A 27,927-nucleotide genomic window follows, 5' to 3' on the forward strand; every position below is an offset into this window, starting at 1 on the left:
CCTTCAAAGTACACCAATCAGACGCAGGTCAGATCCACAGCGCCCAACATTGAAAGCCCAAAATCACCAATAGAAAAGTAGGAGGCGGGATTAAGTTCGGGAAAGTGTGGCGTCGTCAGCTTGGGCAAGGTAGGTTGATGTGTAGAGGCTGTTCGTCTGAGAGTGTGTTGGGGCGACAGAAAAAAAAAAAAAAAAAAAAAAAAAAAAAAAAAAAAAAGAAATCAAATGAAATCTCGTTGAAATTATTTAAATTTCCCCAGCCAGAAAAGTTTCCATCTTTTCGACTTTTGCATGTAACATTTTTTCCTGGGCGTTTTTGCTTGGAAGTATAGTGTTATTTTAAATATTTCTTAACCTTTTTTCCGATAGAAAGTAGCATAACAATATATATTTTTGGTCATTTTTAAATAATATTACACGCAGTCGGATTGTTGGGGTTATTGCTGTTTTGTTTGTTTTTGTTTGTTTTGTTTTTAATTGCTTTAAAATTGTATGCTGTAATATCTGGGGTGGTTATGTGTTTTATCGCACGGATTTATTGTTGCATTGTCGCTCCTTAAGCAGCAGGACAGGAGAGCCCGACAGGAACTGCTAAGTGAAAATCATTTTTTACAATATAATTTATGCATCAGGAACTTCTGTTTATCAGGGTTATTTGCTAGTCGTCTGAGGTAAGTGTGTTTTCTTATTTATCTACGTGTTATTGTGAATTTTTTAATTCTTTTTTTTAATTTTTTTATTCATCAGTGGCCTGGCCTTAACAGTGTTATGCATGCTTGCCTAGTCTTCATACAGTTTTTTTTCAATTGTTTTGTATGTAGTTGTGTTGAGTTTGATGTATAGGTAACTTCAATCATGAGATTTCTTCCATGGTCGGTGTTATTTTGTTGCGTTTTGGGTAACGTTACGTACTGTACATGTAAAGTTGTCTTTACCGTTTGCAGTAATGTGGCTCCGAAAACGATTTGACGTTTTCATTAAACCACAGCGTAAACACAAGCCAGAAAACGCCAACATGAACAATTGTTATGGTTTCTGTTTAATATAACACGAAATACGTGTAGCCATATTCGAGAGGAATGCGGGTTGTTTTTATTTTAGTAGCATTTTATATTTCATTTTTGAATTATTAAAACTGGAGTGTGTTTTAATAGTCATTTCATCAAGCTTTTAAACTGCATCGGCGATATTAAACGAATTAATTTTCTTTATTTTCATTCTAAGGATTAGTCACCGTTCTAGTCAGGTAGCTCAATTCTTAAGGTTTTCATTATAACAGTAATTGTCTATTTAAGAAAACAAAACTCGTTTTCCACTTTTGTGCGAGGGCGTTTGTTGGGCAATAGAGCATTTCCCTTTTCTGTTACATTTGAACGTGCCACCATCCCCCCAAAGTATAAAAAAATGGTTTAATGTCTGTAGTTAAGACTTTTGAGGCTTAAATATTTTATTTTATCTTATTTCAATACTGCAAGGCAACCATTTAGACATAGGGTCAATAATTCAGAAGATAAGGAAGTTGTACCCAGATTTCTTAGATAATTAAAGTAACATCCATGAAGACTTATTCCGTGATGGGATCAGATAGAGCAATCTGTAAATCAACGTAATTCCTAAGAATACCAAATGGTGTTGATTTACAACTCGCTAGTTTTAAAGTTTGTTGCGGTAAGATGCAGTGTACTACTTGTATGCTTCATGCCTTTCTTGACTCAAGTTTAAAGATGGGAAAAAAAGTAAGCAAGTAATAGGAGTTGTGCATTATGCAAATGCTATGTGTGCTAGAACATGAGCAAATGAAAGCGCTTCTCAAAGAGTTATAGGTCTTTTTGATTTTGTAATTCTTATTCTTTCCCCCTTAGGTTGCCCGAAGGCAGGCTTTACCAGTTTGTGGTTGTGTGCCTTGGATATACAATGTCCTCAATCCTGCCATTCACCCCACCGGTTGTGAAGCGCTTGTTGGGGTGGAAGAAGTCTGCCAGCGGGTCAGGGGGAGCTGGTGGTGGAGAACAAAATGGACAGGAAGAGAAGTGGTGTGAGAAAGCAGTAAAGAGTTTGGTTAAGAAGCTCAAGAAAACAGGACAGTTAGATGAACTGGAGAAGGCCATCACCACTCAGAATTGTAATACCAAGTGTGTTACCATACCAAGGTAAGGAGGATTGGAATACAGGCTGTAAGGGGTACTGCAATGGAAATTAATGAAGTTTCATTCCAGGGAGGGGTTCTGGTTTAATTGTGAATGGCAACAAAGTAGCATTTTACAAAACCTGAAAAATCTTAACTGGGCAGCTTACATTTTACTTCTTTCACACCACTCGCGTTTTGATTTATCCAATGACAATCCGGAACGTGGGCCGTAATGGCACACTGACTGAGTTTATTGATATTTTCTAGTTTTTATTCTGTGCTCTGCTGTTACTATATGTCAGTGGTCATTGTGTAATAGGTGTAGGCTAGCTGTGTTAATCTCGGGGAGCTACCTTGCATATCTTTTCAGCAGTATCTTTAAGAACAGTATAGAAGTTGTTTTTGTCATGTGTTCTACCATATCATATGTGCTGTCTCAAAGTAAAACATTTGCATTAATGCCAGAGTGAATCCCAAATGTATTTAATATCTCATGAGCACTGGAACTATAAACATTCCTATGATTATATAATATGGCAGTTAATTCGATTTATGCAGCAAGTAAAACTTTAACCTGAACAATCTATTTTGTTGAAGTAATGTTAATGGAAGTAGGGGAAACAGGTTTCCAAAATATAGAAATGGGCGCTAATAGTAAAATGCGTCAACTTTGTTTGTTGTGGTCCCAGTATGTTAACTGAGTGTTAATAACAATCTAATAGGGATGTTTAGAGGTCGATGATCTCTTGTCTCAACAGGGATTCGTCAGAATGGTCAGACCAGTGGTCTTCAGTACAGGTTTGATGCATTTCTAAAAACACATGGATAGCATTATTTGTAGCTGATCAATATATTTACTACGAGTGGAGATGAGATGCCGTTGCATCATTTTACATAGCAGCTGACAAATCTTTACTGTCTGCCACGACAAGCCTGTTGCATTATGTGTTGTGATTGCACTTACAACACTGAAATATATCCTTAATGTCATGGAAAATGTTGTGCAAGACTTGTTTTGTAGAGATTTGGCTGTGCATGTTCCTTTTTTGTGTGTACTTTCTCAGCCATAGGAAAGAGCATCCGTTGCTGGAAGTGCAGTTATGAACAAGCAAAGTTAAATGTAGAGTAAACTATTAACCTTTGCTAATCTTTGCTTAAGCTGTTGAATTGAATGTAACTGTCTTCCTGCTGAGGATGCCCATGTCTTTGTCAACAGGAATATAATAGAGGTGTATGTTATCAACTGTGCTGAAACTTTCTAAGGACAATCTGTATTTTTATAGCAATTAAGTATCAGAAGCTCAGGGGTAAGAAGACTGTTGGTAGAAGTAACATTTCTAAAGAACCACTTGTCCAAGTATGTTTTTAAATAATTCAGTCTGGATTCTGGGGGTATGAGGAGGCATCTAGGTGTGTTTTTAGACTTGCATTTGTACATGTGTGTGCACTGAATGTTGATCATAATGGTGTATTTAAAAAAAAAAAAAAAAAAAAAGTTTACTGTTCATCTAGAATTGATTATCGTATGCACTTTTTTCTGGTGTCCCAAAAAGTGTGGTGTCCCTTTTGCAGCATTTTGAGAATTCTGACTAAAACCAGGAAAAGTAAACTACCCCTGTTTTGGCCTCTTTACACTGGCTCCCTGTGCAGTGTAGAATTGATTAAGATTTTGCTGTTAACTTACAAGGCCCTGAATGGATTAGTACCTAGTTATTTCCAGGAGTTACTGACCATGTATCTTCCAAACCGTACTCTGGGATCACAGGATTCGAGGCTGCTGGTTATTGCCTAGGGTCAACAAGCAACACGGGAGGCAGGGAGGGCTTTTTCTTATAGAGCTCTTAAATTATGGAATGCTCTGCCTTCATTTGTCAGGGAAGCTGGGACCATTACAGTTTAAGTCAAGACTAAAAACGTACTTTTATAAAATGGCTTTATTTTTTAAATAAAGGGTTTTAATTAACTTTCAAATTTCTGCTTTTGTGTTGTGTATACTGTTTTAAATTTGTTATTTAAATGGTCTGTTTGTGGCAGTTGTATGTATGACATGCTGTACAAATGTATTGTGTTATATAATTTTTTTTCTGCTACTTGGGCAATTCCATGGTCAAGTGACCATGGCCATGAAAAAAAGGTGCTGCATGTATCAAAACATGTCATCTTCTATTTTTAGTAATGGGTGTATATTTATGCATGCTGTATTTGTTCAGTTTCTGCCTTTACTTTACGGCCATTTAAAGTTACTGTTAAAAAAAAAAAAAGCTGTTTTCAGAAGTCTGACCTCCATACATTGTAGGCATCAATGGTAGGGCAAATGTTTGTTACATATTTTGTAAGTGTCACGTTTTGACTGGATATGTAATACCAAGTTACTAATTTCCTTGGAACATTTTATAATATTATAAATAATGGTGTTTAAATAAAACCAAATGCCACATCCATAGCAATTCCTTGGTAAAGTTTTTATAAAATTTGTATATTACATTATATTTTTTTCAAACTTTCTCTGCAAAGCTAACTTTAAAAAGTTTGTTATGGAATAGTAAGTGCCCAAATTAGCATTATGAATGTGACTGGTAATAAGCTTGATGATATTGCAAATAAATCACATGTTATCATGCACAAGCAAAATATGAATTGTAATCACTAAAGGGCACCATAGCGCATTGACATGAGACTATATAAACAGATCACAATACCAAAACAATCGTGTCGGTCATTTTAATGGGGATTAAAGTGTTTTCTTTTATCTGCTGACCTTAGATTTTTCTGTTCATGTTAACGCTGCTCCTTCAGAAATTTTTAGCAGCTTGCAGTGCTGCTAGTTAAATTGACAAAGGTAGTGGCAATGTGCTAAAAACACATGTATACTACACACAAGGTTTACTTTTAAATGTACTATACTTTTCATTGATTTTAAGAGTGCCCAAGCACACACAGCTTTAAACTGAAGTGACATCAGGGTGTTTGTTTAATTGCTTAATATAAAGAACTTGGATTTCACTTTTCATTTTGCATTGCGTTACTATAACAATTCAGATTGCACTTCAAGAAGTCTTTTTTTTTTAAAATTATTTCTTTACGTTGTCCATCCATGAACAGTCCAAAACACCTCTGACCATTGTTCCATAGTCCCATTTCTGTGCTTGTGCATATTTTAGCCTTTTAGTCTTGTTCCCCTTTCTTAAGTTGTATTCTTATTGCAACACATAATAGTAGAAAATTGTTGATTCTCATAATGCATCAGAATAGAAAAATGCAAATAATATAGTATGTTAGATTTTGGACAAATGTCAATTTTAAAGTTTTATTTTTAAACAAGATTGTAATTAATTTCTTGATTACACTTCAGACACCGTTACATCCATAACGCTGGACTTCAGGTTGTGCTATTAAAATGTAAAATACCTGAAGTATTAATTAATATGATTTTGGGGAGCAGCCAAGTTTTTCATACAAAATTGCTTTAAATGTTTTGGATGGAGGTTCTACAAATTAGACTTTTGAGCTTGAACATTTCTCCCGCATCCATAACATCAGTTTCTTTGGGCAACAATTATTATTATTTTTTTTTTTTTAAGACTTTGAACCATGGAATTTAACAGGACACAGTTTAACCCTTTGCGGTCCTATGTTGGACCAGGTCCGATATTACAATTTTCCCCTTCCAGTCTTGACATCATCAAAAAGACGTAAAGCACAGGTCTCTAGTCATTATTTTTTTTTCTCCGGAGAAAGCCTTTGACTGTCCGAGTGAGATCGATAGGGGGTATCTTGTAGCCCCATGCACTACAGAGAGAACACGGACGTAAAGGAGATAGCTGCTTCTGCATCCAGCGCTCAAAGAATATCACAGATATTTGCAGAGCTTTTTGAGATGTTATAGTAATAAAATAATGACTTGGATCACATTATTGAGGAGTTTGGTGATAAAACGAGTGATCAGGAGAGGATTTATCTATGCGTCTATAAAGAGGCATGTGAAAAATAGTGTACAAGGGGTGGGGCTTGGTTGGAGATACAGTACTGAGTGTCCTTTTGCGATTCAATGCCTTTTAAACATGTTTTACTCTGGGGGAGGGGGGAATTTTAAACTGGGCAGGGGAAAATAAATTGGACCTGACACGCCTGTCAAGCGCTGAATAAATGGACTGCAAAGGGTTAAAAAGCTCTTCTAAATAGTCTGATGTTTCTTTAATTCATTAAAGGAGTCCTTCTTTATGGTAGCAGTTACGTTTTGTGTGCAAATGTCATCCATAATGCTGGAATTGCCCATGTACAGTGCTTTGTGATTCTTTTGTATAGAAAGCACTATATAAGTGCAATAAAAAAATGATGGCTTTCATTTTGTAGCCATGGTGTGGTATCTGTGTTACTGTTGGTGTCAAATTCTAGCACCTTTAGATGGAGGCATTAACTACGGTAGTTCTTAACATTACGGTATGGATAGTGTTGTGTGTTATTTTTTTAACTACTATGTGTGCATGCAGCCTGCAGTAGCAGTGTGGAATGAGGCATACATGGATTCATTAACTTTTTTGCAGGCAAACATGCTCTGCTGTACTGTCCCTGTCTGCTGCTATGTAGACACAATGGAATGATGGATGAGAAAGATGGTAAAAGTATGTGCAGCACAGTCTTTTACTGGATAATTTAGCATGGGGGGGGTTCCAGAAGTTAAACCACAGTACATGAGTGTCTTGTACAACTGAAGCACGCTTGGTATTTCACATAAAAGCAAATGCCACATACTAACCCTGTACACTGTCCCATCCTAAGTTATCATCTTAATTTTTTTTAATGGCAAATTACAAATCTAGTACTTTTTATTAATCTTGGGCTCTAAAGCTGATTTATTTTATCATAGTTTTCAGAATACTTCTATAGTAATTATTCAAAATCGGTAAGCATTCAACTATTTGCAACAACTATAATAAACAATAGAATTGCAAAAGCTTAAGTTTTTAATTCAAATATACTTTTAAAAACAGTAGTGAAATGTCAGCTGTGTCATCACCACACAGAAATAAAACGTTTTATCATTAACTGTATATCACCTAAATGAACTGAAGTATTCAAATCAAGTAGGGGGACGTACATAAGTATACAATTTGAAATTGTGTTTGTCGTTAACTAATTCAACTTTGAAAAACTGGTGTAGACACTATTTCAGTGATTATCTGTGTTGATTTAAAACACTTTAATACTACTATAAGTTACAAAAAGCATACAATTTACTGAATAAACTACATGACAGAAGCACTAAAAATACAGAGTATGATTTACTTATTGTAACTTTGTTTTAATTAAAACCTAGTTCTATGACCTGGTTTTTCCATCAAATTTATTATGTTGACCTCAATACAGACCAAAACATTTGACGGTCTGCATATGAAAACTGCCCTATTTTTATTTGAACCCATAATTGTTTACATGGGCAAAAGTGTCTGGATGCCAGGGTTCAGCAAGACTTAAAATTTGAGGATTTGTTCTTACGGGCATGGGGAAACTTGGTGTTACGCCAGGGAAGTTGTGCTTTTAATTTTGGTATTTGTTAGTGCTGATTAAAAAATAATGTACTGGTATTGATGATCTGTCCGTTCCATGTGGGTCAGTTCTACCTGGACATCAGTCGCCCTGTAACTGTCTGGAAGAAGAAAAAAAATGACCACCAATGTTTCTAAATTTCATAAAGCTTTCATTTTCAGTGTTTTAATTTTCTTTTTATAAGGCATTTAAATAACTGATGTCTTATTGGAGTCTATTTATTCCTGCTTACCTGTGTGGTTTTGATGAAGCTATGACATAATATACTTTTTCTACAAAGATGTAGGTCATGGTGCCTTTCATGGTAGTGATACTTGTAGTAATGAGTTATCCTTGCCAGGATATGTTATTTACCTTTTTTCATGCAGTTAAAATGACTGCCTTTTTAAGGATAGGCCTGTTTTAAGCTTTTCGATAATCTGTACATTTATTTGGGGGGGGGGAGGGCACTCGCATGGTTTGCTGAGACTCTCAGGTTTGTAGTTGTCTGTGTCCCCGAGATGCGGGCTGCCTGTGTCAGATGCGCAGGTAATACAGCTGCATTGTGAGGTGCAAGTCTCAGAATGTTGGCAGGCTCATACTCTGTGTTGCAGTTCCACTGGAAAACATGGACCCAGTACATCTTGGAGCGGAGCGGACTGAACACTATACTGAGTTGCACCCTTTTCACGTTGACCACCTGTTCACGGTTGTATGCTGAAATTCAATTAGGCTTTCTTGCTGACTGCTTCCCAAACATAAACAACTGTTTAAAAACCTGATGGGTAGGGCTGTATTTTTCACATTTCATGGCTTCTCATGTTCTGAAAATAGTCATTTCAAGATATTTGACAATTTTAAACATTAATATTTATTCAAGCAGAAAAAGTGTTGTCACATTCAAAATTGATAATTTGAGTTATTTAACAAGTTCCTAAATATGTATAAGTGTCAGTGATGCAAGCACTATGAGCCGTATTCTGTGTAGAAGGCTCAATTCGCAGCTCCTGTATAGCAAATCAACAGGGAAGACATGATTGGTCCACAATTCTGTCATCGGCTGGATCCAACCCTCCCTCAAAACCAGCCAGTCAAACTCCCAACCTTGTTTCAGTTCTTTCCGCACCAGCCAATCCACTCCCTTCCTGCTTGAATGACGCCCCGCCTCCAACAAGTTTCAAGTCACTCAATACTACACGGACTACTCAACTATTGTACATGTCCAGATAAATCTATAATAAGAAAGAGTAAGACCCCAATAAATAAATGTTAGCAATAATAATTTTAATAACATTTTCTCTACGTGGATTTTGTTTTTCTAGTCTAATTATGTTAGGGACTATTTTCCTCAGCAAAATGTTACCTGGCGAAATATCAGAAGTTCAAGGTAAATATAGGTTTTAAAGTTTTGTTTTAAAGTGAAAATAAAGAAATAGCGATAGAGCCCTCTCGATGTGGGCTCTACCATGTGGTAGATGACCTTGACTTTCGTTAGTGCCCTCGCCTACGGCTCGGGACGCATAACTCCAGTCGCGGTCATCTACCACACGGTAGAGCCCACATCGACGGGCTCTATCGCTTAAGTAGTGCTGGATATTTTAAATGCTGCCAGACTTATTTCTGAACCACGTACGAGAGAATAAATTGCATTTGTGTGACAAAGGACATTACGGCAGCATTACGCATCTCATCAGGTATGCTGGCCACCTCTCGGACAGTGGCATCCTTGAGGTCTGGAATTGTGCGAGGGTTCCCTCGGTACATGCATGACTTCACGTACCTCCATAACTAGAAATCTGCTGGGGTAAGGTCCGGTGAAAGAGGTAGCCATTCACAAAGAAAGTGATGTGAAATGATCGTGTCCTGAAAGTGCTGGATGCCACCTGGTTACCAATGGTGTGGTATCGTGCAGCATTGACTGTGCATGTTTGAGGTACCCTTGTTGATGGCTCTTCAAAAACGAACAGTCCAAGAAGTTATCTGTAAAGCCACACTACACTGTCACTTTAACCTCATATAGTGGTCTTGCAAATGTTGCATGTGGAATGACATAATACATGTTTATTGTCAGGGTCTTTTATAAGCAATAATACTCTGTATTATTGACACTACTCTGTATTCTCAAAATTAATATTTATAAAAAGTAGTATTTTTTTTTTCTTAGCTGTAATCAAATTCTTGTCCTGTTTTGTTTCTCTGTGCTGTTGAAAATGACTCTGCCCTTTTAAAAATGAAAAGCCTGTCTCCATGACATCACACACAAAAAAAAAAAAAGCAGGAAGTGAAATTATATTCCTCCCTTATGAAATGCATTAACAAGCTGTACTGCGAATTATTGTGGCTCGCCAAGTCAAAGAAATTAAGTGCCTTTTTCGTGTTTACCTGATCATGGGCCCAGAATGACGCTTCAGTTATGTTTACCTGATCACAAGCTGTCTGTGTTGCTTGCAACTGCGTAACTGTATTTTGTGAGTTGTTTGCGGACCACCTGGAGTTTACTTGCAGACCACAGGTTAGGAACCGCTGGGCGAGCACATTTATTAGGCATGGGGTGTGGGGTGCACAGGCAGACGAAGTTTAAAGATTTGCAGGACAGAGCTGAATTAAGTCTTTAGATAAATCGCCAACAGTAAAAAAGGTAACTTGTTTGTCATTTTCAGTTGTTAGGTCAAAACATTAATAAAACCATTTCTGTTTAAATCTAACAATACACTTGAACACCCTGCTGGTAGTGGTTTTTTTTAGTTTGTCCGACAGTACTTGTCTTTGCCGCCTCCTGGTCATTCTGTTTTTTGTGGTCTGCCTGCAGCTGTGAAAGCAGCCATTTTTAATCCAGTGAAAACATTACAATATGAATCTTATTTTAAAAGAATGTATTTTAAAAGACCTACGTGTTTGTTTTGTTGATAATTGATGGGTTCATCACACAAAACTATATTTAGCCTGTATTTAAAAATGTAGGTGGCTGGCTTATGCTAATGCTGACCTTGTACTTCGACTGTTTTATAAAGAGAATGGTTTTTTTTTTTTTTTTTTTTTTTTGTGATTGAATGGTTGCACACTACTGTTTTGACATCAGCTGTGGTGACCAAAGGTGAGATAATGGGTCTCCTAAAGTAAGCCATTTTGGGTGTCCTTGAGACTACTTTATTAAATGTGCTGTACATGTTTCTTATATTTTTGAGAAACAAATGTTTCTGGTTTCTGATGTAAAAATAAGTGGGTTACTATTTAAGCAATTTGTTAATATCACATACAAAATATACCCATAGAAAGTAGTCTTATTGCTGACGTTACAATAACGAAAATATTAGTTTAGTAACCATCCAGCAATATCATGTGAGTAATCCTATTTACAGTACTCAACAAATTACGCTTTTCATTTTACTGGCATTTAAAATAACCAGGATAAAATATGAAACACTTTAATAAAAAAAAAAAAAAAAAAAAAAGCGTGCTGAGTGACTCGTTGCTGCACAGGTTTATTGCTGTGTATCACCCAATTGTTATTTAAATAATGCCCCATTAATGTAAACACAATTATTTCTCCTAATGTTGTTTTTTTTTGCTAATTCTGCATTCTTGTTATTTAAGTTTAACAAGATATGTGTCTCCAGACAGAATGTCTATGAAACAAACGATGTGTTGTGACTACATCTTTTTCAAGTGATCGATTTCCTTTAAGGAATCGTCACGGATTGCTCCGCTGGTGACGTCAGACCAGGAAGACAATGGACACAGTCTGGTGCAGTGATAGCGCTGGTTTATTGTAAATAAAAAGTTTAAACAAAACACTTTTCCAAAACAAACGGACACGTTGGCCGAAACGGACAAAAACGCACACTAAACAAACATTAAATACAACAAGTATCACACTAGTATTAAGCCAGCATGAGTAGCAGTTGCTGTTCTCTCCCTTTTATGCAGCTGTGCCGAGGCTCAATTGCTAATCAACCATTCACTTGAATCTCGGCACAGTCTGCACGTGAACTAATTTTGTACTCCCTGTGCCCCCATACAAGTACCCACTTTAATCTGCATGTGAAGTGATTGTGCAATCCCTGTGCCTAAATATAAATATGCATCTTAAATCACTTCTGCTACATAACCCACACATAAAACAGAAAACACAAAAATACTTACAGGGGCTTTGCAGCCTGCCACAGAAATGTATATAGCTGGAAAAATAGCTTTGAGCTTGTTTCTTCATTGTCAGATAATACAGTTTAATTAAAAAACAGGCATGGTTTAACATTGGTAATTATAGCATCATTAAAAGGAGGTAGAGTGGAAAGAAATAAACCAAACAATAATTAAATATGCAATTCATTTAACTTTCTTACTTTGGAGAAAGCCCCACCTTGAGCGCAGTACCTTAGGTCTAAATTTTTCAGCATAGAGAATAATGTTTGCCGTTGGTGCCATCTTTTTTGCTTTTTTGTTCTCCTACATGTTTACAACCGGCAACATGATCTTTTATGGTATTGACTTGTACATGATCAATAATGACAGAATAGTATCCCACCATCCTTCATATAGATGCCTAGGCAATTGTTTTAGCTCTGTTTTGTTAAAACGCCAAATTTTTTTTGTTTGTGCGGCCGCCATGTTAAGCCTAAAAATACTGTCTGTCTAACTGTAGGTGAATGAATAAGACTAAGGATATCTTGCATCAAGGTGTTCTTGTCAACTCTATCAAACTCTTACCATGTGAATCAGAGCTGACCAATCTTGTGAAACTCCAAACAAAGCAAACATCTTGCTCCACTGCAATGTCAAGGTGACAGCAAATACATAACAAATGAGCTATTTTAAGTGTGAAATTGTCAGTCTGCAAAGCATACAGTCGACAAGCTATTTGTTTGCTAAATTTAAGAAAACATAATTGGCTTAAAAGGCCATTTGGTAACCTGTCTTGAGGGGAATTCAGGAAAGTGCAAAAAGGACTGCATGGATGAGGGATTTCCTGATAGGTACAACTCTTAATTGTGAAAAAAAAATAAAACTATATAACTATTTCATGATCCTTTTGCGATTTTTATTCAGTACATCTTACTATAACCTAAATCGATGTTGCAAAGAATAATTTTGTATTGGATTTATTGATACTGCTTGATTATGCTCTTTGAATCTAAGGTAATGTCAAGTAGAATATTTATTTAGGGTAATTGCTGTAAGTTTTGTTGTATGGATAAGCTTAGTATTTTACTGCAAGTGCAATGTAGTACTGTAGTCATGTTCATTTGTTCTAGGTAGAGAGTTAAGCTTTTTTGGTTTTCTTTTAAAATGTTTTATGTATTGCAGAGCAGAGATCTGTGCTATATTGCCACCATTCAGCATTCTAAATTATACAACAAAGTTTTACAATGGATGGTACCTCTGCATAATACATGTTGAATTTACAATTCATTACTCTGCTAAAAAGGCAAGAGTTGGCAGAGGTGGACTGTTTAACTGCCAACTTGTAGTAGCTTCCCTATTGGCGCCCAGGGGGTGTGGGGGATGGGATGCAGTCCTCACTGAGGCTGCTTCTGCTGTTTTGATTGAAAGTGCATGTTTCACATGTGTTGGATCAGGTGGTGGTGTAATACCAGGAGTGATTCAGATTCCTGCTTGTGGTTATCTGTCAACTCTGTGATGAGCTTGTCTGTGTGCAAATATCCCATAAAAGTAGGTTGAATTTAGAAGCAACTTCAACAGAAACAAGTTTTGGTGCAATTTTATTATTTTTTACATCACATGTAAATATTGAACCGAGCCATTATTTAATTCACTATTCAGTTTAATAACTTTAGCTAGTGGTTTATCAGATATTCATGAATGATCTGCTGTTGCCTAGATTATTCCTTGTGTATCAATTATCAAAAGGAAGTGCTGTTGAGGCCCTGCATGCTTCATGTATGCTTTTGTGCCAAATAGGGAGGTTGTACTTTAATTCTCATTTTTACAGATATGTATGGGAAGCTGCAGTAGCTCAAGCTTTACTGCAAAGTTAATGATGTGTGAAAAATGTATATCCAATGATTAGTGACAGTTTGGCCAGCTAGAGATTAATATTTTGTTCAAACTTTTAGTGGAAAAAATTAATTTCTCACTTGAACATGAAGCAGGACCATAATAAGGTAAGTCTCGAATAAATATTCACTGCCAAGGATATAACTAGCATGTTGAAAGCACCAGTCAGTACCTTAATTGTTTTGCCATGTTAACAGTACAAGCATTTTACACAGTGTATTGACCATGCCGTACACGATAGTCCTGGTGGTGGGACAAGTCAGATTAGAGTCAGAAATAACTTTGAAATGTCTGAGAAACCTACTGTGTCTCAATATACAGTGCAGAGCCAAATTGTGTCGTCTTTTGCCACAAAGAATCACACTAGACAATTAAGTAATTGGCGAGTTGTTGAAAAACTTTCTGGGCAGTTTAATGGGAAGGTTTGTGTTTGCCATGGGTATTGTATCTGTGCCAATACCAACATTTAGCAGTACTGTGTAAGGGGCTAATTTGATCAGCATATACCGCTAGGGTAAACCAAACTGTATGTAGTGGTGCAATTTTGCAGCACCAGGGAAACCCCACCTGAATTGAATCAACCACCCATCCTTTTAAAAAAAAAAAAAAAAACCTAAGTGCCGCTAAAAGTAAGATTGATTGGAACCTAGAGAATTCACTAGTGGTGTAAAAAGTAAATATCGTTTTTTGTGCAAACATCAAAAGCAGGTTTTATACAGTGTTGTATACAGTATGCTTATGGTATTTTCAGCATCACTCAGTATGCCAAGGGGCATAAGTATTCTGTCCACAACATGAAAGATAAACTGCGAGGAAAAACTATCGCAGCCATTATTTTTGGTTTATTAGTGTCTTATGTAAATAACACAATTCTGCTTAAACTGTAGGTGCTTTGCTTGTGGCAATTGTGCCATGGGACACACCTAAAAGTTTCCGATGTTTGGATTTTTCACTTTGTTTTCACACAAGTGAGTTTGTGCCCTTTAGGTTCAATTTACAGCACCAAGTAGCCTACACAAACGCAGAATGTATCCTGATATCCAGGGAACATAAGAAAGTTTACAAACGCGAGGAGGCCATTCAGCCCATCTTGGTCGTTTGGTTGTTAGTAGCTTATTGATCCCAGAAGCTCATCAAGGAAGAAGGATCCCAGGGTGTCGGCTTCAACAACATCTCTATGGATCTGAGAAGTGAACATTTGTTCCCAGTTTGACTTCTTGGTCTGAAAAGCATTGCATCACTTTTAAACAAAGAATAACTTCAGACTTTGGGTTTGTATTAATTTCTAGGTAATTTTACATTAAAGTGCCCATAGTCAATCAGCGTTAAGAAATGTCATCCCTACAGAAGCTCCGTTTTCCCTGTCGGGCAAAATAAGTCCCATGTTTCAACTGCTATCGTTGCAGTTCAGAAAATATTACATTCAAAAGTAGTAGTTGGCAAGACTACATTTAGTGGTAAAATTGTTTTCTCAAGGGCAGAATATTTATTTGTATTTATTTATTTATTCCCTTAGGGTCTGGCTATGTGGGAGGCTTTTCATGATGGCAAACAATTTAAGAAAAAAAAAAGTTGTATTGGAACTGTTTGGTTCCATGTCAAGTAGGAAATGTAACCATTACCAAATGGGTATTAACTTCCTAAAGACCCGAATCTTGAATACTTTATACCAAAGCTGCTCTTTTGAGCCTGTGACACAGTCATAACCCCGCCCCTGAGGGATCAAAAGTACTGCAGTCGCAGATCTCTGTGCCATTTTTCCTTTCAAGACTGACCCAATCGGAGAGCCTTGTTCAGATAAGTGTCCTGTTGCTAATCTGCTTATTTATCATTTTATGTGTTTTGCACATTTTGTGTGTGATATGTTAACTAATCGCTTAACACTAGAACCGCCATATTTTCTGACTACCCAAAAAATATTTGAAATTAAAATGCTTCAGTATGAAAATTAAAGACAAACCATCGGTTACAGCTCAGACGTTATTCAGTTACATGTGAGCAGGAGGATAATGGGAAATGTAGTTCTGAGGTCCATGTGGATACAAGGGAAGCCATCCAGAGGAAGGGAATGTAATTTAAAAGTTTTAAAGTTGTCAATGTAAAAAAAAAAAAAAAAAAATAAAATAATTAAACAATACACACACCTTACGTGAACAGTTGTAGCAACACATGGGACCATGTAACACAATAAAATAAAAAGGTCCCTATGTAACCTTTAAGTCTTTGCAATGTTAAAACATTATTTGCTTTGAAAATACTAACCAAGGCTGTTGGTATACGTATATAATGTAATATAAAGAGTGTGTGTATGTAGATATTGTTTAAACACTGCATAGCATTTAAACGTTCATAAAAATGTACCAAAATGCACATTCCATGTTGAACCTCGACCACCTATTGACAGTGTCCCAACTCTGTCTGTCTGTCTAAGGGCACTTTCTTGATGGAAACAGACGTCCTGTCTACGCCTAGGCATAGCATTGGGTAGTGTCACAAGAAGGGAGGTCGTCGCCACCGAAGCATGTGGAATGGCCGGGGTGTGGAAGGTGTGTGGAACCCTGCATGGAAGGGTCTCCACATTAATGTTTTAGAGCTGCTGGCAGTTTACCTAGCCTTGCAGAATTTCTTGCAGGATATTCAAGGGAGACATGGGCTTGTCCACACAGACAACATAATAGTGGTGGCCTACTTTGGCCCAGTCTCCATGTGGCCCGCAGGCTTTTGCTGTGGGCGCCCGAGAACCTGGTTTCACTGCGGGCAGTTGATGTTCCTGGTGCGATGAACTGGGCGGCAGACCTCGCGAGGAGAATTCCCAGCACCTGAGTGGAGGTGATGAGCCTCATCTGGGAGAGTTTCAGGAGAGCAGAGACATATTTGCCTCCCAGGAATCAACCCACGGTAGTGGTTACATTTCATACTTGAAAGGAATGTTGGGTTATTATCATAACCCTGGTTTCCTGAAATAGAAATATAGCCATTAACCATCAAGGTCACTGCGTCCATTATTTGCATCTGTGATCTGTGACTGCAGTACTTTTGATCCCTTGGGGATGGGGTCACGACTGCGTCACATGCTCAAAGAGCAGCTTTTATATAAAGCATTCAGGATTTGGGTCTTTAGGAGGTAGATAACCATTCGGTAATGGTTACATTTCTATTTCAGGGAATGAGGGTTATGAGAATAACCTAACGCTTTGCAATTTTGCAATTTGTTGTGCATAACTTGAGGTTACTCAAATGTTTGTTTTTTTAATAGAGGCCTGTAAAATACACAAGAGAGGCACACAACTGTTGGCCTCAAAGTTACTGGTCATATATGAACCAGATTAAAATAACTGCAAATGTTTTTTTAAAAAAAAAAAAAAAAAAAAAAATTGAAATTCAGTCCCATTTCAGAGTGCCGTAGACAATTAAATAATCTTGGAAGGGGGCAAGGCTTCATTCATTATATATCTGATTCTGATGAAGTACCTCCAGTATATATTGTCATACAGCCATCAAAGTATTCACAAGTCTTGTTTTCCATTCCATATTTTGTTTCTGGAACTTCTCCTGTTTGTCAATTGGCAGTTGTAGTTAACATCCATACATTTGTCGACCTGTTTCTGTATCTTGACAAGTTTGGGATACAAGAAAGTTTTTTCCAAGATATCATAAAAGCTTAAGTATATTGATGTTTCCCTAAAATAAAGCCGAGAAGTTTTAAGGTTAAATCTTGAGCAGTTTATCAAAAATAAAAAAAGGTGGACTCAAGTTTTATAAACGTCATCTTGGTTATTTAGCAGTACTTTAAAAAGCTCTGGTGGCACTAGGGGGTTATTTTATGGGGAGGTCTATAACAGACGTTGTTTTACTTTTTATTTTTTCATATTAAAATATTAATGTAAGTAACTTGTTTACCTTTTCTCAATGTAAACTTAAATGTCATCTCATTTTGAAGTCTCCTAGTTCAACCACAGAGCTGTAATGCAACTGATTACAAAGTTTCAGCTTTGAACATTTTTCCATTTCTTTGTTGCGTGTTTTTTGTTTTTCCATTCTGCAGGCCTCTTTTATATGAGAACTTTTTTTGTTTAAAGGTGAGACGGTGTACTTCACCCGTATAAATTAGATTCCTTCCAAAAACTCAAATGAAAGAGGCCATTTTTGTGTGGTTTTTTTTTTTTTTTTTTTTTTTTTTTTTTTTTTTGTCCATGTTATAATCTCATCATGATATTTTTGAATGAACCATGCCCCATGTTTACATCAATTTTTTTTTTTCAATTTCTGTGCACAGCAATTGCTCTGAAATTTGGGGACTGAGTACACCAAATACGATAGATCAGTGGGATACAACAGGCCTTTACAGCTATCCTGACCAAACCAGGTGAATATTCTAAACTGTCACATGCTATTGAACAGCCTCACACTATGGGATGCATAAAGTAAACTTTATTGAGAAATGCAAGTTCTGCAGGTATCAACCTGTTCTCTATTCAATGTAATCTTAAGCTTTGATTTAGCTGTTAAAGATCACACAGAAGGTGGTAGTTCTCATATTGCTTCATTTAAAAAAGTATTACTTACATACTGACGACAAGGTATGAAAGAATTCCAACCAAAAATTAAGCTTCTCCTTCAAGTTGCCTATTTGTAAAAAACATTTTTTACTGTATCATGTCGACAAGCAAAACAGTTCCAATATAATTCATTAAAAAATTGGCTTTTTCACTGCCTACAACAAATTTCAGACAAGTATAAAATATTTACTGTAGTATTTCCTTAGGTTCCCAAGGGAATTGTTAATGAACATCACAGATTAAGAAGTTAAAGCCCAGACAGTCATACCTTCTCGGCCTTAAATGTAAAACTATACAGCAGAATTAATACCAAACTCTTCAGTCTGAAGATGGGAGAATGTGTACTGTTTTTCCTTTTGCTAATCTTATGCTTTTATTTATTTGTCCTCCTGGCCTTGGCAGCAAGCTGCTGATTGGTCAGCAAAGGGCCAGTAAGAGATGTAGTTGTGTAATGGCTAATGCAGCTCTAAAGTAATTAAGAATGTTTATGAAAATATGATGCTATTAGGTCATTTTAATGAATAATTAATTGTTTACTTGGAGACCACTTGGTCCCAATATTTTAATATATTAATATATTTTTATTCCTTCTAACAGCAGTATTGCACTGATTAATGAACAGAATGAATCAACTAAAGCTCTGCAATTTATTTATTTTTCCACCTTTTTCTTTAAATTTCAGATCTCTTGATGGCCGACTTCAGGTATCTCACCGTAAGGGTTTACCGCATGTTATCTACTGTCGATTGTGGAGGTGGCCAGACCTGCACAGTCATCACGAGCTACGAGCAATTGAGACCTGTGAATATGCTTTTAATCTTAAAAAGGATGAAGTGTGTGTTAACCCTTATCACTACCAAAGGGTGGAAACGCCAGGTATAAAACAGTGCAAAACAGATTTAATGATGTGCTTCCCTCTGTCAGTGAATTCTTAAATAAATGTATTTGTTCTACTGAACTTTAATTTTTGTTGATCACAGCTGTTTTTTTAGTTTAAAGTAATGCACTTGCTTTTATTTAGTTGGTGGTAAAGTGCTTGTCAAGCTTTGTTTTGGAGGTATGAAGCTAATTGTAGTATTTGTGGTTTATAGGATGATGGAAATAGAAAATAGTCCAATAAAACCTGGTGGCTTTAAATTACGGATATGTTGCTGGGTTGTAAAGGATAATCACATAGTGTTTTATGTGAAGCTCTGATTTTTACTTTTCATCTCTTACTGTGACTTTGAATATGAACATAAATTATTAAATTTGTTTTCACTTAATGAGGGGAGGGGGTTGAAAATGTAATTTTTGTAGGCTTGCTTTTAACCCTGTGTTAATTTAACAGTGAAATTAGGAATTTCTTTCAAAGGCAATTGTGAAAGAACATTTTATTAGTTAGCACTTTCCCTTACCGATGTCTTTGTTTCAGTTTTGCCGCCCGTTCTTGTGCCAAGACACACAGAGATTCTAACAGAACTGCCTCCACTTGATGACTACACTCATTCCATACCTGAAAACACTAATTTTCCAGCAGGAATTGAGCCACCAAACAATTACATCCCAGGTAATTGTTGTTTTTTTATTTTATTTTTTTTTTTTTTGAGAGAAGTGATTTTTTTTGTACCATAGAACAGTAATTAAGGGAGACAATAACTTTGGCATACAATATATCATCTTAGTGAAGCAAGTGTTGGGGCAGTTTAACCCTTTGCGGTCCTATGTTGGACCAGGTCAGACATTACAAATTTTCCTTTCTGGTCTGATCAAAAGGATGTCAAGCACAGGTCCCTAGTTTTTTTTTAGTTTTTTTTTTCCCCTCCAGAAAAAGCAGAGAAAAGCTTTCAATGGCCGAGTGAGGGTGAGAGAAGCCAAAAAAAAGGTGGCAGATCTGAGCAATACTCATAGTCCCTTCACCAGAGACACGGACATAAACAAACAAGATAGCTGCTTCTGTATCCAGCTCTCAAAGAATATCACAGACATAACAGACATAAACAAACAAGATAGCTGCTTCTGTATCCAGCGCTCAAAGAATATCACAGACATAACACGGACATAAACAAACAAGATAGCTGCTTCTGTATCCAGAGCTCAAAGAATGTTACAGACAAAACACGGACATAAACAAACAAGATAGCTGCTTCTGTATCCAGCGCTCAAAGAATACCACAGACATAACAGACATAAACAAGATAGCTGCTTCTGTATCCAGCGCTCAAAGAATATCACAGACATAAACAAACAAGGTAGCTGCTTCTGCATCCAGCGCTCAAAGAATAACGCAGACATAAACAAACAAGGTAGCTGCTTCTGCATCCAGCGCTCAAAGAATATCACAGACATAACACGGACATAAACAAACAAGATAGCTGCTTCTGCATCCAGCGCTCAAAGAATAACACAGACATAAACAAACAAGGTAGCAGCTTCTGCATCCAGCACTCAAAGAATATTGCTGACATTTGCCAAGCTTTTTGAGATGTTATACTAATAAAATAATGACTTGGATGGCATTATTGAGGAGTTCGGTGATAAAATGAGTGATCAGTATATGATTTATCAGTATGCACTACTATGAAGAGATATGTGATAAATACAGCGAACAACTGGTGTGGCTGGAGATGCAGTACTGAGTGTCCAGTTGACGTGTAGTGCCTTTTAAATCTGTTTTACTTTAAATAAAATTACTTTTAAACAGCTCATGTAAAATAAACAGCTTGCGTGAAAATAAATTGAACCTGACGTGCCTGACAGGCGCCGAATAAATGGACCGCAAAGGGTTAAACCTTTTATGATCATTAGTAAATTGAACTGTTACATAAATTAAGTATGCAGTTATTTAAACTAGATGTTGGAGGTTTAAGATGGTGTTTTCTGTTTGTGTGTTTGTAGAAACACCACCTCCTGGATATATCAGTGAAGATGGAGAAACAAGTGATCAGCAGATGAACCAGAGTATGGATACAGGTACATGTTAGACTTGCAGGTTAAAGATTTGCAAAAATATTGTTTGTAGAAAACATTAATTGTGCTAGATGTTAACCATAATGAAGACATGTACTGGAACATTTTAAAACTTGGCAGCTTTGGAAAGTCTGGTTGCCAGAAGTAAATCCCTGGGTAGCTCATGTTGTATGAATGCATTTGAATATTTGTCAGCTGGGAAGCTCGTTTTAGGTTTGTATACCAAAAGAGGGTTACCAAAGGTAGAAATAGAAGAGTTTGTGTTATTTAAAAATAGAATAACTTCTACACTCTTCCTCTGTTTTCAGGTTCTCCAGCAGAAATGTCGCCTAGCACTCTTTCACCTGTCAATCACAGTATGGGTAAGAGCTAACATTTAAAAAAAAATAGCTGCTTTTTGTGTGCTCCTGTTTTATGCACAATTCATGCAAACAAGGATTTTAGCAGATCTATTAGCATCCCTCTAGGGGATTAGTAAACCATGTGCAACTTTCATATACCTTGACTACCAGCAGTTATATTATTTTTTTATTTAAGGTCTAAAAGTTAATTGATTTCTTTTAGTCTCATTTTTCATTAACACTTGGTGAATATAGTTGTTAAAATTAGTCACCTGTGTACACTGTTTCATTAAGTTCATCCCTGTCAATATCTCCAGTAAGTTCAAGCCACTTACTTCATACTGGATGGAAGTTTAGAATGAAAACTATTTGATATACACAGTACTGTGATCTGGCAGCTAGTTCAACCAATGCAAACTGAAAAAAGGAAATAACTTTCTTGCAAAATAAACTATTCTAGATTAAAAATACATGTGATTTTCTGTACTATGCTAGCAGATGGCATTCTGTTACAGGAGTTTAATCCATCTCATTCCCTCATCCATTTTTACTTTTAAAAGTCCTTACCCACATGGAAGTAAACAGCACAGTGCCACAGTTGAACTGGCAGGAAAGAAGGACCACAGTTCATTTGAATGCAGCATATAGTCCCTTTACAAGTAATTACAAACAATCAAGGTTAATTAAGGGAAATAAATGTAAAAGATTAGATAATTGTGTCATTGCATTACTCCAGTAGGATGTACAGTGCCTGTAGAAAGTCTACACCCCCTTGAACTTTTTTCACATTTTGTTCAGTGCCTCAGTTTTATGCATTTAAATGAGAATTTTTTTCCACATGTACACACAATACTCCACACTGGTTAAGGAGAAAATAGTTTTTATTAAAGTATATATTAAATACAAAACTGAAAGATCATAATTGGATAAGTCTCCACCCCCCCTGAGTTAATACTTGGTGGAAGCGCCTTTGGCAGAAATTACAGCTGTGAGTCTATTAGAATAGGTCTCTACCAACTTTGCACATCTAGGTTTGGCAATATTTGACCATTCTTCTTTACAAAACTATTCAAGCTCTGTCAGGTTCCTTGGGGAGCGTTGATGGACAGCAATCTTCAAGTCATGCCACAAATTTGATTGGATTTAGGTTGGAGCTCTGACTGAGCTACTCAAGGACATTTACGTTTTTGTTCCTTAGCCACTCCAGTGTAGCATTGGATGTGTGTTTTGGGTCATGGTCATGCTGAAAGGTGAACTTCCACCCCTTAGTTTCAGCTTTCTTGCAGAGGGCAGCAGGTTTTCCTCAAGGACTTCTCTGTACTTTGCTCCATTCCTTTCCCCTTCTATTCTGACATGTGCCCCAGTCTCTGCTGATGAGAAACTTCAAACAGGGTTTTAGGTGGGCTTTCTTGAGTAATGGCGTCCTTCTTACTACCCTACCATATAGGCCAGATTTTTGGAGTGTTTGGGATATTGTTGTCACATGCACACTTTGACCAGGCTTGACCATAAAAACCTGTAGCTCTTGCAAAGTTGCCATTGGCCTCTTGGTAGCCTCTCTGATCAGTCTCCTTCTTGCTCAGTCATCCAGTTTGGAGGGACAGCTTGATCTAGGCAGGGTCTTGGTGGTGTCATACACCTTCCACTTCTTAATAGTCGTCTTGACCGTGCTCCCAGGGATATTCAAGGCCTTTGATACTATTATTTTTTTTTTTTTATACCCATCCCCTGATCTGTGCCTTTGTCCCGGAGTTCTTTTGAAAGCGCCTTGGTGCTCATGGTTGAGTCTTTGCTTTGAAATGCACTACCCAGCAGAGGGAACATACAGGAACTGCTGAATCACTACAATTTAACACAGGTGGAGGCGATTGGTTACACCTGAGCTAATTTAGGATTGTTATTACAAGGGGGGGTGGTCACTTATCCAACCAAGCTATTTCAGTTATTTAATTTTCTACAAATTTATAGGATTTTTTTTTTCACTTGAAAGTTGTGGGGTAGGATGTGTAGATAAATGAAGAAAACAACTATTTTTTAATGCATTTTAATTCCAAGCTTAAGGCAATAAAAGGGGAAAATTTTGAAAGGGGGTGTAGACTTTCTATAGGCACTGTACATGGTGCATTCTGTGCCAATCAAGTGATTTAAGTGTCTGCTTGCAGCACAGTCATTTTTTTCTTCTCGGTTTCCAGTACAAAAGTTATGAAGATCTCATTCTGGTATTTATTTTAGCAACACATTGATCATTGACTCCAGACTATGTCAACTTATATATATATATTACATAAGTCTCCAATGACTATATACAGCTCACAAATGGAGGGTACTTGGTATGACCCAGTAACCCATGTTAAAGTACTGTATTGTATATGCTTCCTAAATCGAACAATATAAAGCCCTGTTTACATTTGTATCGAACGATACCGGTAACTTGTTTCAGTTTTGAATATACTGATTTACAATGTCACTTTTTGTTCTAATTCGCTTGAAGACCAGTATAAGCTGCATTATATCAGTATACTTGCATCTGTCTGCACCGGAACTGCTCCGAGTCATATCGCAACTGTACCGGTATGAAACATGCTCTGGGTTTCGTATCGATAGTTATACCTGTACCACACCGATAAAAACTTCATTGTGAACAGACATTGCAGTGCTGTTCAACAATACCGGTAGAACAGGACCTTACACCACATTAGCATGCATATCAAAAAATGCACTCCTTACTTAGTGCTGCATGAATTAGTACACCACTACTTCTAATCGCATATTTCCAAGACTTCAAGAAATGTTTTTAAATTTTTTGTCTTATTTTCATAGTGGTTCGTGGCCGTTTACTATTCTGTAGTATGTTAAGTTGCTGCTTGTGAGATTTTTATATCATTTTTTTGTTTTTGTCTTGCTTTTAGATCTACAGCCAGTGACTTATTCAGAACCAGCATTTTGGTGTTCAATAGCATATTATGAGTTAAATCAGCGAGTTGGAGAAACTTTCCATGCATCTCAACCCTCCTTGACTGTAGATGGGTTTACAGACCCATCCAACTCTGAAAGATTTTGCCTTGGTTTGCTCTCTAATGTGAACAGAAATGCAACCGTTGAGATGACCAGAAGACACATAGGTAAGAAGTTGCATTCAATTAGCCTTTTATTTGATCTTAACTGCAATGTGACTGGATATGTGTGTCTATAAGCTGCTATTATTATTATTATTATTATTATTATTATTATTATTATTATTACAGTACAACCTCACTATAACAAGCCTTTTGTTTGTTATTGAGGGGTTCATTATGGCAAAAGGACAGTCAAAATGAACGTTAAACTGTGGATTAAGTTAAGTAGAAGTGCACGTACCTGTTTGTCTCATGTATGAAGTATTCTGCCTTTGCTTTATCCTGTTCGTTGAATTAAAACGCAGTACAAAAAAAGCACGAATCCAGAATTGAAGCTGAATATTTATTCAAAATGAATCTCACTAATTGTTTCAAAGTGCACTAAATGTTAACCCAACATGCAAGAATCAAAAACTGAGCTTTTATTGCAAATCAACCTGACCATGAAAAGTTCATCAGATCCTCACGTTTTTTTGTTGTTGTTTTTTCTTTAATCAATTTTGGTTTGCCGCATGGTTGCTGAACAAGCCAAAAAAGGGTTTTTTGACAACCTATATTCGTCACAGATATGCTTGCAATAGTTCTTTTTTTCCAACGATCAATATAGTTTCCACCTGTGTGGAAAGGCGTAGTTACGCAGCGTGTGTATTAGTTATAAGTTGACTTCACTGCTGAGGTGGCATCCTGTGCGTACAGACCGGGATGTTGACAGTGTGTCTATGTTAAATGTTCTTTTTTATTTGGTCCAAGGGCCAGGCTTGTTATAGCCAAAGATTAGTTATAGTGATGGTGTACTGTATTATTATTATTATTATTATTATGGGACTACTTTGTTCTTGATTTACTACAATACAATTAATAGTGTTTGTTTTTTATGCAGTCACAGCCTACACTTTTAATATAAGAAAACATGTTAAATACAAGCATTCAGTGAACATTTGCCACCAATTTAATACAACAGACCAAAAAACAATATGTCTGTCTTTTTGATAGATTATTTTCTCTGCTACATGTGTTTTTATAATATGTTACCTGATACTTCGTTAAACCTGGGTTACTGACTTGACTTTCAGGGAGAGGAGTGAGACTGTATTACATTGGCGGAGAAGTTTTTGCAGAGTGTCTCAGTGACAGCGCTATCTTTGTCCAGAGTCCCAATTGCAACCAGAGATACGGCTGGCATCCTGCAACTGTTTGTAAAATTCCACCAGGTAAGATAAGTGTACCTTTTAATATCCAGGTTATATTTCCATATACCGGAAAGTGACAGATTGTTTTGTCTTTGCAGGGTGTAACCTAAAGATCTTTAACAACCAAGAATTTGCTGCACTTCTTGCTCAGTCAGTGAACCAAGGATTTGAGGCAGTTTACCAATTAACCAGGATGTGCACTATTAGGATGAGTTTTGTCAAAGGATGGGGTGCAGAATACAGGTGAGTGATCTGTTAGGTCATTTTATCTATTTTGTTTGTTTTAGTTAAAGTTAGAATTGCTGGATGTTTGCACATACTATGCATACCTATTTTGTAAGAAGTTGAGCAGATTCAAAGTAGAATCTTCTGAAGTATTTGACCTGGATAGCGAGTTTAAATGGCAATTGCATTCAGAAAAAATTTATATTCACTATTTCCGATGCTGCAAGCAAGAATGGACTGCAAATATACTTTGTTTATATGGGAATTTGTATTTTTATTGGGTGTGTTTAGCTAATGAATATCATCAGTATCAGTTTTGAATTTTTTTTTTTTAATGAGTTGCATGTTTTTATAGCATATTTAGTATGGTGGTCTTATTGAGGTACTGTCTCGTCAGTTTCTGGGTTAGAGACAAAACACTTAAGTTATTGTTGGTACACAATTGTATTCTGTTCAATTTGTTTTCAAATTTTTCACCACTGACCATATCAGTAGAACACTAATTAATGAAATTGCTGGCACTACTATATTTTAAAGAAGCAGTTTCCAAAGTGTGACTTCGTAGTTCAAGCAGACTTTTTTTTGCATGAAAGTATATTGATTCTGTATTTGGGTGGTCAAAAAGCTACATTATGTAAATAAAATACATATTTAACAAGTCAAGAAAATATATTACAAAAATCAACCTGTATCATGATGATAAATGCAATAAGATTTTTTTTATTGCAGCAGAGTTTTGCAGCAGTCTTGTTTCACTTGGATTTGACGCTTCCTTTCATTGCATTCATGAGGATATTTTTTGTCTAACATTACCCTTTATTTCAGACGACAGACAGTGACGAGCACTCCTTGCTGGATTGAACTTCACCTAAACGGACCTCTGCAATGGCTGGATAAAGTGTTGACACAGATGGGCTCCCCCTCAGTCCGCTGCTCAAGCATGTCCTAGTACTTTTTTCTGGACAGAGACAAATATAACGGAGTCCAAATAACAGGCTTAATTTCTTTCATAGTACTTGTTTGTGACCCCACAGACTGTTCACTGTTAAAAACAGAAATGGCACTTGATGTCCCATCAGCTTTATGCACCTTGTTTTTATTCTGTCCCCAAATCCCTAAATATTAAATGTTTTAGTCTCTAGAACTCAATTATAACTCTACTTAAAAGGATGGGGTTGGGTTGGGGTGGACATGGCAAGGGTGATCGTGTTTAGTACATGCATAGCATTGAATTTATTATTATTTTTTTTTTTTTACATTTGTATTATAACTTGGATCTAAATTTTAAGATGGATAAACAATAAAGGTGGTAAACTTGATGGATAATTATCCAGATGAACTTTTCAGGTCTACCTTTTTTAGCCTTTTTTTTCCCCTTCACAAATAAATGTGTTGTGAAAAAAAGTGTTACAAATGTCAAATGCGATATATTTAAAAAAAAAAAAAAAAAAAAAAAAAAAAAAAAAGCAATTATCCCCTGCCCCTTTTTTTCATTTTGAATGCCATGGCATGTTATTTTCAAATTTTAAGTATTTATATTGATCCTTTAGGTTGGGGTAAGCACAAAAGCTGGCAATTAACTTGTATTAAGTACCTTCAGTGCCCAGTAAAGTTCCCTTAAGGCTACCCTTTTCTATTGTAATCAAAATGCTTTTATCTATTTTTTCTTTATAAAAGCTAGTCGAATTCATTTTTTCCTTTTTATTAAACATGTTTTTAGACCACATCCTGTTTTTTTAAAAAGGATCTGCTGAAATGGAAGCAAACAAATGATACAAGTATGAATCATCTTGAAATAAGCCTACTTGTGGGTTTTTGTGTGCTTTCAGTAGCATTGAATACTGCCTAGTTAGCCAACTTTTTTTTTTTTTCCTTACT

General features: G+C 36.4%; 1 protein-coding gene across 3 annotated transcripts; it reads left to right on the forward strand.

Moving 5' to 3' along the window:
• The first annotated feature begins 94 nt into the window (after window positions 1-94).
• Window positions 95-27,479, forward strand: LOC121303852 (mothers against decapentaplegic homolog 2). Of its 3 annotated transcripts, none has more exons than XM_041234691.1 (11): window positions 95-129; window positions 1,863-2,150; window positions 17,946-18,035; window positions 18,911-19,104; window positions 19,643-19,777; window positions 21,106-21,180; window positions 21,486-21,539; window positions 24,428-24,640; window positions 25,708-25,845; window positions 25,923-26,067; window positions 26,875-27,479. In XM_041234691.1, exons 2-11 carry the CDS (start codon window positions 1,915-1,917, stop codon window positions 26,996-26,998), a joined length of 1,404 nt encoding a protein of 467 aa, XP_041090625.1. In that variant the 5' UTR covers window positions 95-129; window positions 1,863-1,914; the 3' UTR covers window positions 26,999-27,479. The 3 variants fall into 3 exon arrangements, with proteins under 3 accessions (XP_041090625.1, XP_041090635.1, XP_041090617.1); XM_041234683.1 differs by lacking the exon at window positions 95-129 and adding an exon at window positions 175-671; XM_041234701.1 differs by lacking the exons at window positions 95-129; window positions 17,946-18,035 and adding an exon at window positions 174-671.
• Window positions 27,480-27,927: the final 448 nt, after the last annotated feature.

This window comes from Polyodon spathula, chromosome 2 (genome assembly GCF_017654505.1).
Source record: "Polyodon spathula isolate WHYD16114869_AA chromosome 2, ASM1765450v1, whole genome shotgun sequence".
NCBI classification, from domain to species: Eukaryota; Metazoa; Chordata; class Actinopteri; order Acipenseriformes; family Polyodontidae; genus Polyodon; species Polyodon spathula.